At 44.1% G+C, this 12,003-nt stretch overlaps 1 protein-coding gene across 3 annotated transcripts in view; it reads right to left on the bottom strand.

Annotated features, from left to right (window-relative positions):
* The window catches only part of LOC105451240 (neurexin-1), a 214,553-nt gene extending 202,845 nt beyond the window's left edge, over window positions 1-11,708 (bottom strand). For all 3 annotated transcript variants that reach the window (XM_011691576.1, XM_011691577.1, XM_011691578.1), the window contains exon 1: window positions 8,903-11,708. In XM_011691576.1, coding sequence (XP_011689878.1) covers window positions 8,903-9,511 — 609 coding nt within the window. In that variant the 5' untranslated portion in view covers window positions 9,512-11,708. The remainder of the gene's footprint in view (window positions 1-8,902) is intronic.
* Window positions 11,709-12,003: the final 295 nt, after the last annotated feature.

The following is a 12,003-nucleotide window of genomic DNA, read 5'->3' as shown; positions in this document are numbered from 1 at the left end:
TATATATATATATATATGTATATAAAATAATTGTAAAATGTTTTTTTTAACAATTAAAATCTAAAACATTTAAATTATAGATTTAAGAAATAAATCGAGATGACTGATATTCAGAATTAATTAGAGAATTAAATATTTTGGAAGAAATTTAAATATTCATGAATAAAGTAACCACGACTCCTTGATTCACAAAAAAAATAGTTATCACGTTCACCATCATTGTTTATATTTAATTATATCATTTATATTTATTGTATCATTTAATTGTGATAAATTTCGAATATATCACGAACACGCATAAAAGTTTCGAAAGATGACAATCTGATCCTCTATCGACGTGTCGTGCCAATCCCCTTTCCGCGGAAGATTCACGGTCGATCAGAGGGTGGACAGCATTTTATCTGTTCTCGCGATCCACCCATCGTGATGATTAAGTCGTCCCCGAAGTTTTATTCTCGAAGGATAGAAAAAAGTTTTCACAGTAAAGAAAGAGAGAGCGAGAGAGAGAGAGAGACTTGAACTCCCTCTTTCCGTCTAGGACCGAAGCGTGGTTTTATCTTCGATCACGTTTCGCGCCACGATGCGGTCTCGTTTGCGCAAAGTCGGGCAGGATAATCGATACGTCTTCGTCCATTCTCGCCATCTAAAGCCGTCGGGATGCTATTTCTCGTTCCGCTCTCTTTGCCCTTCGTTACGCGATCTTTTATTATTATGCGCGTCCAAGGCTAAGAACAATTTGCGTGACATCGTTTTTTCTCGTCAAGCGGATAACGATACAAGCATGATGAAAAGAAGCGCAAAAAAAAAAATACATTTGAACGGCTCAATCTTATTTCGCGTGAAGACGCGAAATTTTTTTCTTTATCCGAAGATAAAGCGAACGATCGATGGACCGAGTCTAGAGATTAAATTTATTTAATTATAAATGTGTCGTCTTGCTATTGGATAAGGTATACATATATATGAAAGCACGATCTCTTATTCTAGAAAATCTAAATAAAAGCACAAATATAAATAACATGAAAGCAGCCTGGAAATAAAGTCTAAATAAAAGCGTTCACGCTATTCTAGAATTTTCGCCCAATAGAGGTGCCGCAATACCTGCGGTATAATCGGGCATCTGGTAGTTTGAACGTAGAAACGTTCGACATTGTGACACTTTAAAATGTGCACTTCATACTCGAACATGTTCGGCGCGATATTAATGACCGACTGTAAATATCGAATTGTGTAGGCTGAGATTATGGCGTACGCGCTCCGAATCGATTTCCGATCAACACACTCTCCCGACTGTATACGTCCAATTCGCTGACATTTCCCTCAGCGAAAACGTCTAACGGACGAGGACATTGACATTGCGTTTCAAGTTTCGAGCACAAAGGCTGTCACCGCTACTTCGTTGCTCTGGATTCGTTTTTAAGTGAACGCGAATATCGATCGGGCTCGCGCAATTCTCCGCGTATAATAACGCCCTGAATAATAATGTAAATGTCACAATGCAAATTCCCGAACGCCATAAATGCGGCCTGCGCAAACCATAAGTAATTTACAGTATACCACCCGATTAATGCGAGCGGCGTCGCCCGTGAAACGTTTACCCGCTCGATTGGCGCGCGACCCCGGCCCGCTTGACTGTAAATCATCGAAAGGCTCGTGTCAGCGAGGATTTTCATTTTTGGCAGTTGACGGGAATGGCCAGTCGTTACCCTCCCCCTCCCCCTCCCCCGCCCCACTCCCGAATCGAAACAGATATTAATTCAGTTTTACAACCACTCCCCTTACATTTGCGCTGTCCATATGTCGACCAGCGTGTGCCCGCGTTTAAACCGCCCGTTTAAATGCACGTCCGCTATCCCCGGGATGGGCAGCGCGATATAACCGCGACCTGTGCAACCGCCATGAAAGACGAAAATACTGTTTTAATTGAAACAAAAAAAATGTATATACACAAGAAGCTCTAATTGATAGCGCATGTTTATTACGACCGAATTTACGGATCCCGAACATTTCGTTACTTAAGCTAGGCGTGCGCCGATTGCGCAAAAGAGACGACGCTCTCTTATTTTCGATATGCAAACGGGCTAAAATCGCCACGTTCCACCGTTGGAAAACGTGTCGGCGAATTTTTCCACGGTAATTAATCAATTTGCCGAACGCGCAATCTCCTTATGGATTTCCCGTTAATTTCGAAATTAAATTCAGCACCGCAGCTTAATTATGTCATCGATTGTTCGCCATTACGTACTTGGAAATATGTAAATGACTCTACCGCGCAGTACATATACATATATGTACACACGCGTTCTCTCGTGGCAGCGGTTTCAACAGCACCTTAAATCGTAGCTACTGCATATATGAGAAACCGCCGAGTATAGAGTGATATCGAGTCCGGGGATGCGAAGAAAAAACCGGATGACACAGATATCGATTGTAAGGAATGCGAACTGCGCGCCTAGATTATACTCGTAACTTGGTAGTACGATATGCTACCGAGATATCATTTATTTTTATATTTCGTCGTAAATAAATCAATACTCGTACGAGCGCGGTACGTCAAATTTAGAGATTTTATTTGTATTCTCCTCGTAAATGTCGTCCGGCGAAAAAGGTCAGTAATGAAAATTACAAAGTGTTACAGACTCTACGGGCTAAGTAAAGTTACCTACTTTATAGGCACACATTAAAAGTGTATCGAAGCCGAAATAAGCACATATATATTTCACATATGTATCGAAACTTGGGAGAAATTTACACCGCGCAGTCTTCCGCCTCGCGTAAAATATATTTCCGCGCGAATATACGTATATATATCGAAACGATAAATGATGCAGCGGTGAAATTGATAAATATGCAAAGTCGCTTATATGTTTTATGGTGACCACACCGACGGATAACTCGAGGATAAACATGCAATAAAAATTAATTAAGCGCGGATCGTTACAGAGAAAGAGAAAGAGAGAGAGAGAGAGAGAGAGGGACGGGGGGGGGGGGGCAAACTTTTGCATCGGGCAATCCCATTCCTCGCCCACTCGCGACGAGGCGTTTATCCGAATGTATGTACGTGCTTTCTCGTTACGAGACTGTCGTCGTCGTTCCGACCGCGCCACGCATTCGTTATTTCCGAGCATGTGTGCGCGAATGTATCTCTATCTCGGCATCTGTGTGCGAAATTTCGTTCAGCCACCCTCATTAACGAGTTTCTCGATTAATTATCGCGGCACGTTTCAGTACACTCATATATGTCTGACCAAATATCATTGCGACCGGATATTACTTCAACTTGCAGCACGTACGCCGAAGAAACGGGAAACATAAGCGTCAGCAGGTTTTGTATCGATTTGATCGGGGTGAGATTTTTTTTTTTTTTAGTCTCTTAAGTTTCCAGATTTATGCCCGATACAGTTAATATGACAAATTAAAAAATGTAGCGACATTCGATAACACCTTTCGTGATATTTCTGGGATATTGCAATTTATTGGATATTCCGTGTCCTATATGTGAATGTAAGGACAGTTTCAGCGGCTACTTTTTTATCGTCGTGATTTTTGTGTTGCGGTACGCTTAATGTAAATTATATCGACACCAGCGGTACAACGCGGGCATATTTTGTGTCGGAAATCGTGTTTGCGAGGCGGCGGAATGTGATATCGTATCTCATTAGCTGCAAATCCGCGCATTCATTAATCGTGGTAGTCAACGTAATAAACGTTGTGTGTAGTCATTTACGTCACTCAACGCATGATTACATGCGAAGAAATACGGCCGGGCGACAAAAAAAATCCCCCGCGATTACGTCAAGCGGGCGTATAATTAATTAAACGCGATATTTTCTATTTCTTAGGCGTTACTATTTCGCGTCTTTCAATTCACGTCGCGGTTTCGAGGATACTAGATCGGACAGCAAAAAGAAAAAAGATAAGTGTGATTAATAGAGCGATGAGGGGATAGCGTTGCAGTTATAACAAGTTTTCCCTTCGACATTGATTGATAATCGCGAATTAATCGTCATCCTAATCCGATATTTTTTTCGACATTGCAGCGAATAATAAAAACCTGTTTAGACATTAAATGAGGTATTAAAGCATACGCTAAAGCATACATAATTTTTTGCATCATTTTATATATTTTATGATATGGTTTATTTACGTTAAAAAGAAATTACATTTTAAAAATATAACGTTATTTCTTCATGTTCGCAAAAATTCGCAAATGTTCATTTTAGTTAAAAAAATCAAGTAGTTCGCGTTATACGTAAGGAAAATGATAAAACATGTCAAATTGTTGTTGAATTGTCGATATGTCAGCAACTTCTTGACTCGATATTTATGGATTGGAATTCATAAAAATAATATTGTCATAAATGTGCAGAGCGGACGAGCAGATCGAGATTCCTCGGAGAGATTAAATTCACTTTGTTTGAATTTTGCGAACTATTTCCTGACACATAAGTCTATTCACGTTTTGCAGTTGAGCAATTGTTTAAATTTGAGACGTTCAAAATAGAAGTGCTTTTAGTAACTCAAATAACCCGAGATGGAACAGAGTTTATCTGTAAACCACTTCCCAAAATTATTTTAATTATTTAATCGCCCCCCTCCCCCCTCCAACAAACTAATTCGTTAAAGTGACAGCTGAAAGATTTGTTACCTTTCCAGTGAATCATGTAGTAAAAACAATATTTGCTGCAACTTTTAACGAAGACAGATTTATGGAAAATTACACTGTTAAATCTATATAGTTTCAAATTTAACCTTACCTAAGTCGCCACTGCTCCTACTTAATAGTTATTTTTAAATAAAACAATGGAATTTAACCCAAATTTGGGTTGAATTTGAACTGTTCTAAATTATTTAACTCCACGATTTTAGTTCAAAATAATTATTTATTAAGGAGCAGTGACTAAGGTTAAATTTGACACTATTTAACAGTATGGAGGGAGTATTTTTCTAATTATCTAATACGTACAATTGTAAGCGTTACAACAGAGTATACTATATTAGGAATTTGCACGTAATCATTCGATAGTCATTACGCATTGATGTACGCGAGAGGCCGACGTGTTTGTCGTGCATGTGCGATATATATATACGTTATTTTCGTTTGGCTCGAGTGCGACGGTGCGCGCTTTGGCGTGTCTACCCCGCAATTTGTACTGTCCGCCGGACTTGTCGCTCCACATTATTATTATCCGATAGAGATCTATCTTGGTTGCTTTCCGTTCTTTGAAACGCGGTCATTATTAAGGCCGCCCACGCGTACAACGGCCCGAGACACACGCGTGTGTTCCTTGAAACGATACAGCGTTACCGCGAAACGAATTTCACAGTTTCATGGTATATATACTGCAGTACATATACTTCCCCCGTGCAAATTAATTAATTAATTTATCTTCTCGTTTAATCCGTTTAATCACCTAAACGGCGACGAACTGTAACTGCCTCGCTTGTTCTCTCCGCGACAGCTCGAGCTCTTGGTAGATATATTTAAGCGCTAAAGACACGGTTGTTACGTTATTAAAGCGTGTTTCTTGGACAGTAAGTACCATTTTGTTTCAAAGTAATTTCAATTACGCGTTTTACATATGCATTTTTTTTAGAGCGATTTTAATTCGAATTATCAAATGTCTGCTCGTATTATGCATATTATCGATTGAAGCTCCATTCGTCTACTCCCGATAATTAACTACGTCACATTAACCCTTCTACGATTTGACGATCAGCGCGAAATCCAACGTTCACACAGCGCTATAAATAATCCTTTCCTCATTCTCCCTATTTATTCAGCGACTGCTTAATTCATTCTGTATGCGTGATATAGTCACGGCGAAGGTGTAACAGGTACGAAATAATTGCTTCCTACGCGAGTAATTGCTCGCTTTTTCCACGACAGTCATTTAGCAGTAGCCCCCGTTGATCGCGCTTTGCTACCCCGCGTACGTCTGATAATCGCTTTTCGTGCCGCGCGTACATTACGACGTTAACGACAGAAAAATAATATTAATACGGAGCAGCGTGGGCGGTTGGCGAGAGCCGCGGCGTTTCGCGTAGGAAATGACGATTTTCTACCTAGCGTAACTCGTTTATCTTCCCCGCTCACATAATGGGGGCACAATGTAAAGCGCGCGGGCGGCGTCGTAATGAGAGAATCAAGATTGGATTTGAAAGAAAGGGGTATGCATTGAAGAACGATAATTGGGGCTACTCTACCATACGTATTCCGTATTACAATTATGTATGAAATCCTCGGTTCGCTCATCTGGAACTTGGAATTGAATTTCGCCAGATCCTGCTTGCGTCTCTTAATTAATATAATTAGCAAAATGTTCCGATAAACTTTAGACAATAATCGTCAGAACTTATTCCTACGTACGTTCGTGGAGGGGAAGTAATTAAGTAATAATGTGTTGTCCGCAATTTCTTGCGCGCCCTGATAAATCTGGGTTATCTATCTGCGTTGCCGTAACGTCACGTATGGATGTACGGAGAACGATAACGTCGGCCGGGTTACATCGTTGTACTGGCAATCGCATGGCGATCCACCTGACGGATATTCTCGATTTGTCGCCTTATCTAATCGTAAGCGGATGCGCGCCTCGTAACCGCGTGCGGCCAATCGAGCAGCAAGGTGACTAAATTTACGAATATACGTACTTAACCCTCTGGACGGTGAGCTTTTGTAGTGCTAACCCACCCTCTGGAGTGATACTTTTCGCATATTAAAGATTAAATAAGATTCGCGTATTAGATAAGATTTTTAAATAATACAAGTTCCGTTTATTATTTTAGATTTTAATTTCACTCATAAATTAAGAAAAATACTTTGACATAAAGTTCAAAATGTATACTACAAAAACGGTTAAACATTCGGCGACAACATTCGTATGCATGAAAACGAAATGTCAATCTGTGCTCCCGATATCGAGATGTCGGCTATCATCGCGAGAATAATGTGCACGTCCGACTGCTATTTGCTAAGTACGACAAGATTACTTTCGGAATGGGATACAAGATTCCGGGGATACTTGGATAAAGCAGGATACATATCCGAAGAGTAGATGGAGGAATTCTTGGCAGACGGCCATTGAGAGAAATATGAACCGAGCTTGCAGGTTCCACGGTATGACACATAGTAAATTCTGTCATGGGACACCGGCGGACAGGCGTATTGGAGTGGGAAACGTTATTATAAAAGAAAGAGACTCGTCTTAATTTGCTTCGAGCGCGGAAGTTAATATATAATTATCCGATATTACCATTATCAAATTGAAGTAATTAAATTACGTTGAATTGAGGTAACAGTGACGAGCGTTACCAGAAAAAGGTACGACCATTATATTTAGTAGAGTTTAATTTTTAACTAGACGTAGAAAGCGTAATGTGATCTTCCTGGTCTTTACGTCATGAAAGATGAATAAACGGACGTTTTTAGCTCCTGAATAATACATCCAACAATTAAATAGACCCTTGCGTAGACAAGCCTCGCTTCGCGAGAGACCCTTGGCAGACACCGCATCCGGAGCGTGGGAGCTGAACTTTTACTCGAGAGCGGGATTATCCGCCTGCTAATTATCGCACGCACAAAAATCGAGGAAGAAAGGGAGCTCTTATCCCTCGAAGATGTTGCCTCCGAAGAGAAGAGAGAGAGAGAGAGAGAGAGAGAGAGAGAGAGAGAGAGAATATCGATCGTCGGAAGTGAGCGATAAAATAGCAGCAGGCAGAGGGAGAGATTCTCCTCTCTTTCCCTCTAAATGGGAGGGATTTATTTTTACTCCCTTGTGTACGCGCGATTCGCGGTAGAGAAAGTCTCGATTTTATGCTGACGGAGCGCACGCACACGCTTTTACCGTAGCCGCGCGCGTCAAGAGGAATCCTCTCGATGAACCTGACTCAGCTAACGGCCGCGCGGTGTTGCACACGGCCAATGACACTGCTGGTTATACAACGTGCATTGTTCTGACCATCGTGTATCGATTCTTCGATAGAAGACGACAACTTCCGCGATCCGCATTGTTATAACGTTAATACAGGATACTGCGGATCAGAAAAAGGGGATGGAAACATGTGTGAAAGCGAGTGAGAGACAAGCACTAAGTTTCATTATTAATCGTGCTTTTTTTCAGAATAACGAACGCGTCTTAAATGAAACATTGCTTGCGATAATTATTGTATTAGTTATACTTAATAAATGTATATAACGTAATACTTAATAAATGTATGCAACTCTCGAGTGGAAGACGCGCCTCGAGATTCCTCAATAGGATAATAATTGTGATGTGATTATCGGCGAAATATCGGAATGATAAACCATTTATACCACGTCGCGAGTCTTGAGTTAGGCAATACTTTTGCTTTCCAGGATAATTGCGCCGGTGGAATAATCGTGCGGTCCGTTAACAAAATCGGATTGTCCGATAAATCCGTGATTGGCGCCCTTCCAATTTGCCGGCGACCTTCGATCTCCGAACGCGAACGACCCTTTCTCTTATTTCGGTCACGTACGTTACGGAAATGCCTCTTCGCGATGGAGTATCCGCGCGAAAAAATTGGACCGTGATGATAGATTACAAGCGACTTGGGAAACGATAAGGAAAAGATACGTACGGAACGTAATTTTGTGTAATATTAATATTATTTCTATTAATTATGTCGTGCATGGTGAGACGAGACTTCTACAAATATTAGAGAACGGTCATCCAAGCTATGCTCGACATCGCGAACGCGCCATGGCTAATTCGCAAAGACAGCACGGAATCTGGATTTAGAATCCACATTTAGAACCTGTGTGTACTTTCCATAGAATTTCGCGCTAAAATATCTTCCGATTCGAACGAATCGAGAAGCAAACGTTGTAATGAACGAAGTGAACGTAAAAAAGAGAGAGATGGGTAGCACTCTCGCATACCTTGGCGTCCCGACTCTTCATCTCCTGCCTCCTGGGCACACTATTCTCTCCGTCGGCATACACGAGATTCCTAATAAATCCATTGAACCTCGGCTCGAATATCACGCTAGGCAGCGCCAACAGCGTCAGCTTGCTGTTGTACCAGCTAGGCATACCGCCCACGTAGACGTCCGAGTTCCCGGCGAGCTTGCCGAACTCGAATTCCTTGCCGCGCGACGTCGAGACCGCGCCGATCCCGTCCACGGTCAGGGTGGTGTTCTCGTTGCACCTGCTGATCTGCACCTTGTGCCAGTGCCCGTCGCCGAGGTCGTGGCCGACCGTGACGATCTGCGCCCCGCCGCCGAGGTTGTACCTCAGCCGGAGAGCGCTCTCGACCAGTTTGACCTCGAAGAAGTCGTAAGTGCCGCCGTCGTCCGTGTACAGCAGCAGCCCGTTGCCCTGCTCGGTCTTGAACTCGAACTCGAGGGTGCCGTTCAGGCCGGCGTTCCATTTGCGAAATTGCGCGTAGCTGGTCGCGGAGCCCTCCAGCAGGAAGGACCGGGCCACCTGGCAGACGCAGCCGAGCAGCACCGCCAGCAGAAGCGGCGCCGGCAAAAGCGTGGGATTCATGATTCACTTCGTCACTGGACTCCGAAGATCTCCCGCTAGATCCTGCAGCTCATTCGCGCAGCCCTGTCCCGGGACCGTTTTAACCGTGTGATGACGACGCGCGCGAAGGACGTCACGCGCTCATACGCATCTCGCGTGGGCGCTCGAGGCGTGGGTGCGTGACGCTGGCCACGTTGCACCACCCGGTCGCATCCGTGAAGCACGTGAGCACGCACGCGCGAATCGTGCGTGGGTTGGGTGTGTGATATGCGATTTCGTTGAGCGTACGCGCTGGCTCTCGTGCGTACTCGTCAATTTCCCCTCTCTCTCTCTTTCTCTTTCTCTTTCTCTGTTCTTCTTCCACTTGCCCTTGTGTAAATTACCCGAGTGTCTTCTCGACTGGCGACTCCTCGAGTGAGCTCTTACTGAACAAACACGTCGAGCGGGAAAGTTTCGTTTTCCAATACTGGTCTCGAAAAATTAATGAACTCGATAGCGGTCGGACACGTTCGTACCAAAATTGTGATTTATCTTGGTTATTAAATTTTCGGAGATACCCCTTTCTGTTGAGATAAGTTACAACGATATAATGCTTATGAAAACGTACTTCGTTAATAATTATCCGTAAAATGATACTCTCTTTGAAACCTTAGCTTTGGTAGAATTATTTCAATTAGCAGGAAATTCGTTCATTATTTTCATAAAAGTCGATATTTCTGGATATGTTTTCAATTTCAAGTTCAGTCTGTTAATTGGACGCATCAAGATTCGTAAATTATCTCCCGGGCTCACTCCAAAAACACTGAAGATAAAAGAATCCACAGTACTTTTCCCTTTACGCGCGTGTATATATATATATAATGTACACCAATCGATTGACAACGAAAAGTTTCTCGAGGAAACAAGAGCGCTTCAACCACACGTTTATTATATTACTTCTGTACGATTTAAAATCAATCGAAGATTGAGACTGGGATAACGTACTTTCCTCTGAAGAACACGAGTTAGATTTACCGCTTAATAACACTGTTCGATCGCAGTAGAATTCAATCTTGTGCCAGCATTATATTTTTCACGGAAAATCGATCAATATCGATCATAGTCACTGAAGTGCGCTCGACGGGGCAGAAAGGAGTATCGACGTTTTGCTCAGATGTCTCACAGAGCGCGGACTTTGTTTCTTTACAATCCGTCGCAAGGCTGATCTAATGCCTTCTCGTTTTCCTTCCAAGATTCCGACTTTCTGAGAAAATGACCAATTATTTCTCCAGACTCATTCCACTGATAGAAATCTTCGTTGAAGATGGAGCACAGACAGCAAAGAGGAAGTTGGCTCTTCAGAACGTCGATGACGAAATAAATCACGTGCATACGTTGTCTGCTGAGAAGGTCTCTCAATTGCGCGTTCGAATCTAGGACTAGACGATTTCTAGCGAGAAGGTAAAGGATATGGAAAATTCAGTAACTGTCAGAAGATCGTTGGTGCGACTTCCAGTCTCTTCCTGTCTCTCGGAACTTTCGTGTCCTAGCGAATCCTCAGATAGGTCGCGCATAGCAATGCAGGGGACAATTGTCTCACGATGTCGAGATATCGGGGACTTCGAGAATGCCTATATAAGTTGCGAGCCAAACCTCGCGCGAGAGTCGCCCCGTAATGCGACGCGTCGCGTCACGTCGCGTCGCGTCACGTCGCGTCGATGACACACTTTCGCCGCGGCTTCTTCGGCGCGGATACCAACCACGTCTCGCGGAGTCGCTCGCGACGCGCGAACCGCTCGGGCGCGAGCAAGCTTCAGTCCGAATCGCGTGGAACGTCACCTGGCTTCGCGCTTCATCCCCCGTACCACCGAAGGTCACCGGGATGGAGAGAGAGAGAGAGGAGCGGGTCCCAGTGACGAGCGACACGACCTCGACCTAATCACGCGATGAGCACTTTCACCACACACCAGACTCTGTCCCTCCCTCTCCGCCGTCCGCGACGCAGAATCGCGAGTGATGCCGGGGGATGATCACACGGCACACGTTCGGTGACGACGTCGCCGTTTTTCCCCCGTGGCGAACGTGGCTCGTGGTGGCGTTCAATGGCGCCGGCACAGCACGGCACGGCACGGGATCCCCGCTCGTCGGGCCGAGTCAGACGACTACGCTACTCGTTCGCGGTTCACTCTCGAGTCAGCCATCCGTTCGTATCGCGATCGATCCGGCCGCGCGCTCCATTTTTCCTTCTCTCTCTCCCTCTCTCTCTCTCTCTCTCTCTCTCTCTCTGTCTATCTCGCGCGCGCTCTTTCTCTCGCCACTCGAGGGAGGAGGGTTTCAGCGTAACTGAACGTACACGTCGGAACAACGCGCGCGAAACCACGGAAATCCTCGTTCGCCGTTCTCGTCGTGGCTGCTGGCCGCGATCAGTAGACCCGATTCTCGAAGGTGAATCGACCCTCTCGACGGCTCCCCGGCTTGATACTAGCCTGGCGAGACGAGGCGACGCTCGGTCGAGACGCTCGCTGCCGACGACG

This window comes from Wasmannia auropunctata, unplaced genomic scaffold (assembly GCF_000956235.1).
Source record: "Wasmannia auropunctata unplaced genomic scaffold, wasmannia.A_1.0 LD336053.1, whole genome shotgun sequence".
NCBI lineage: Eukaryota > Metazoa > Arthropoda > Insecta > Hymenoptera > Formicidae > Wasmannia > Wasmannia auropunctata.
This window is presented reverse-complemented; position numbering and strand designations above follow the sequence as displayed.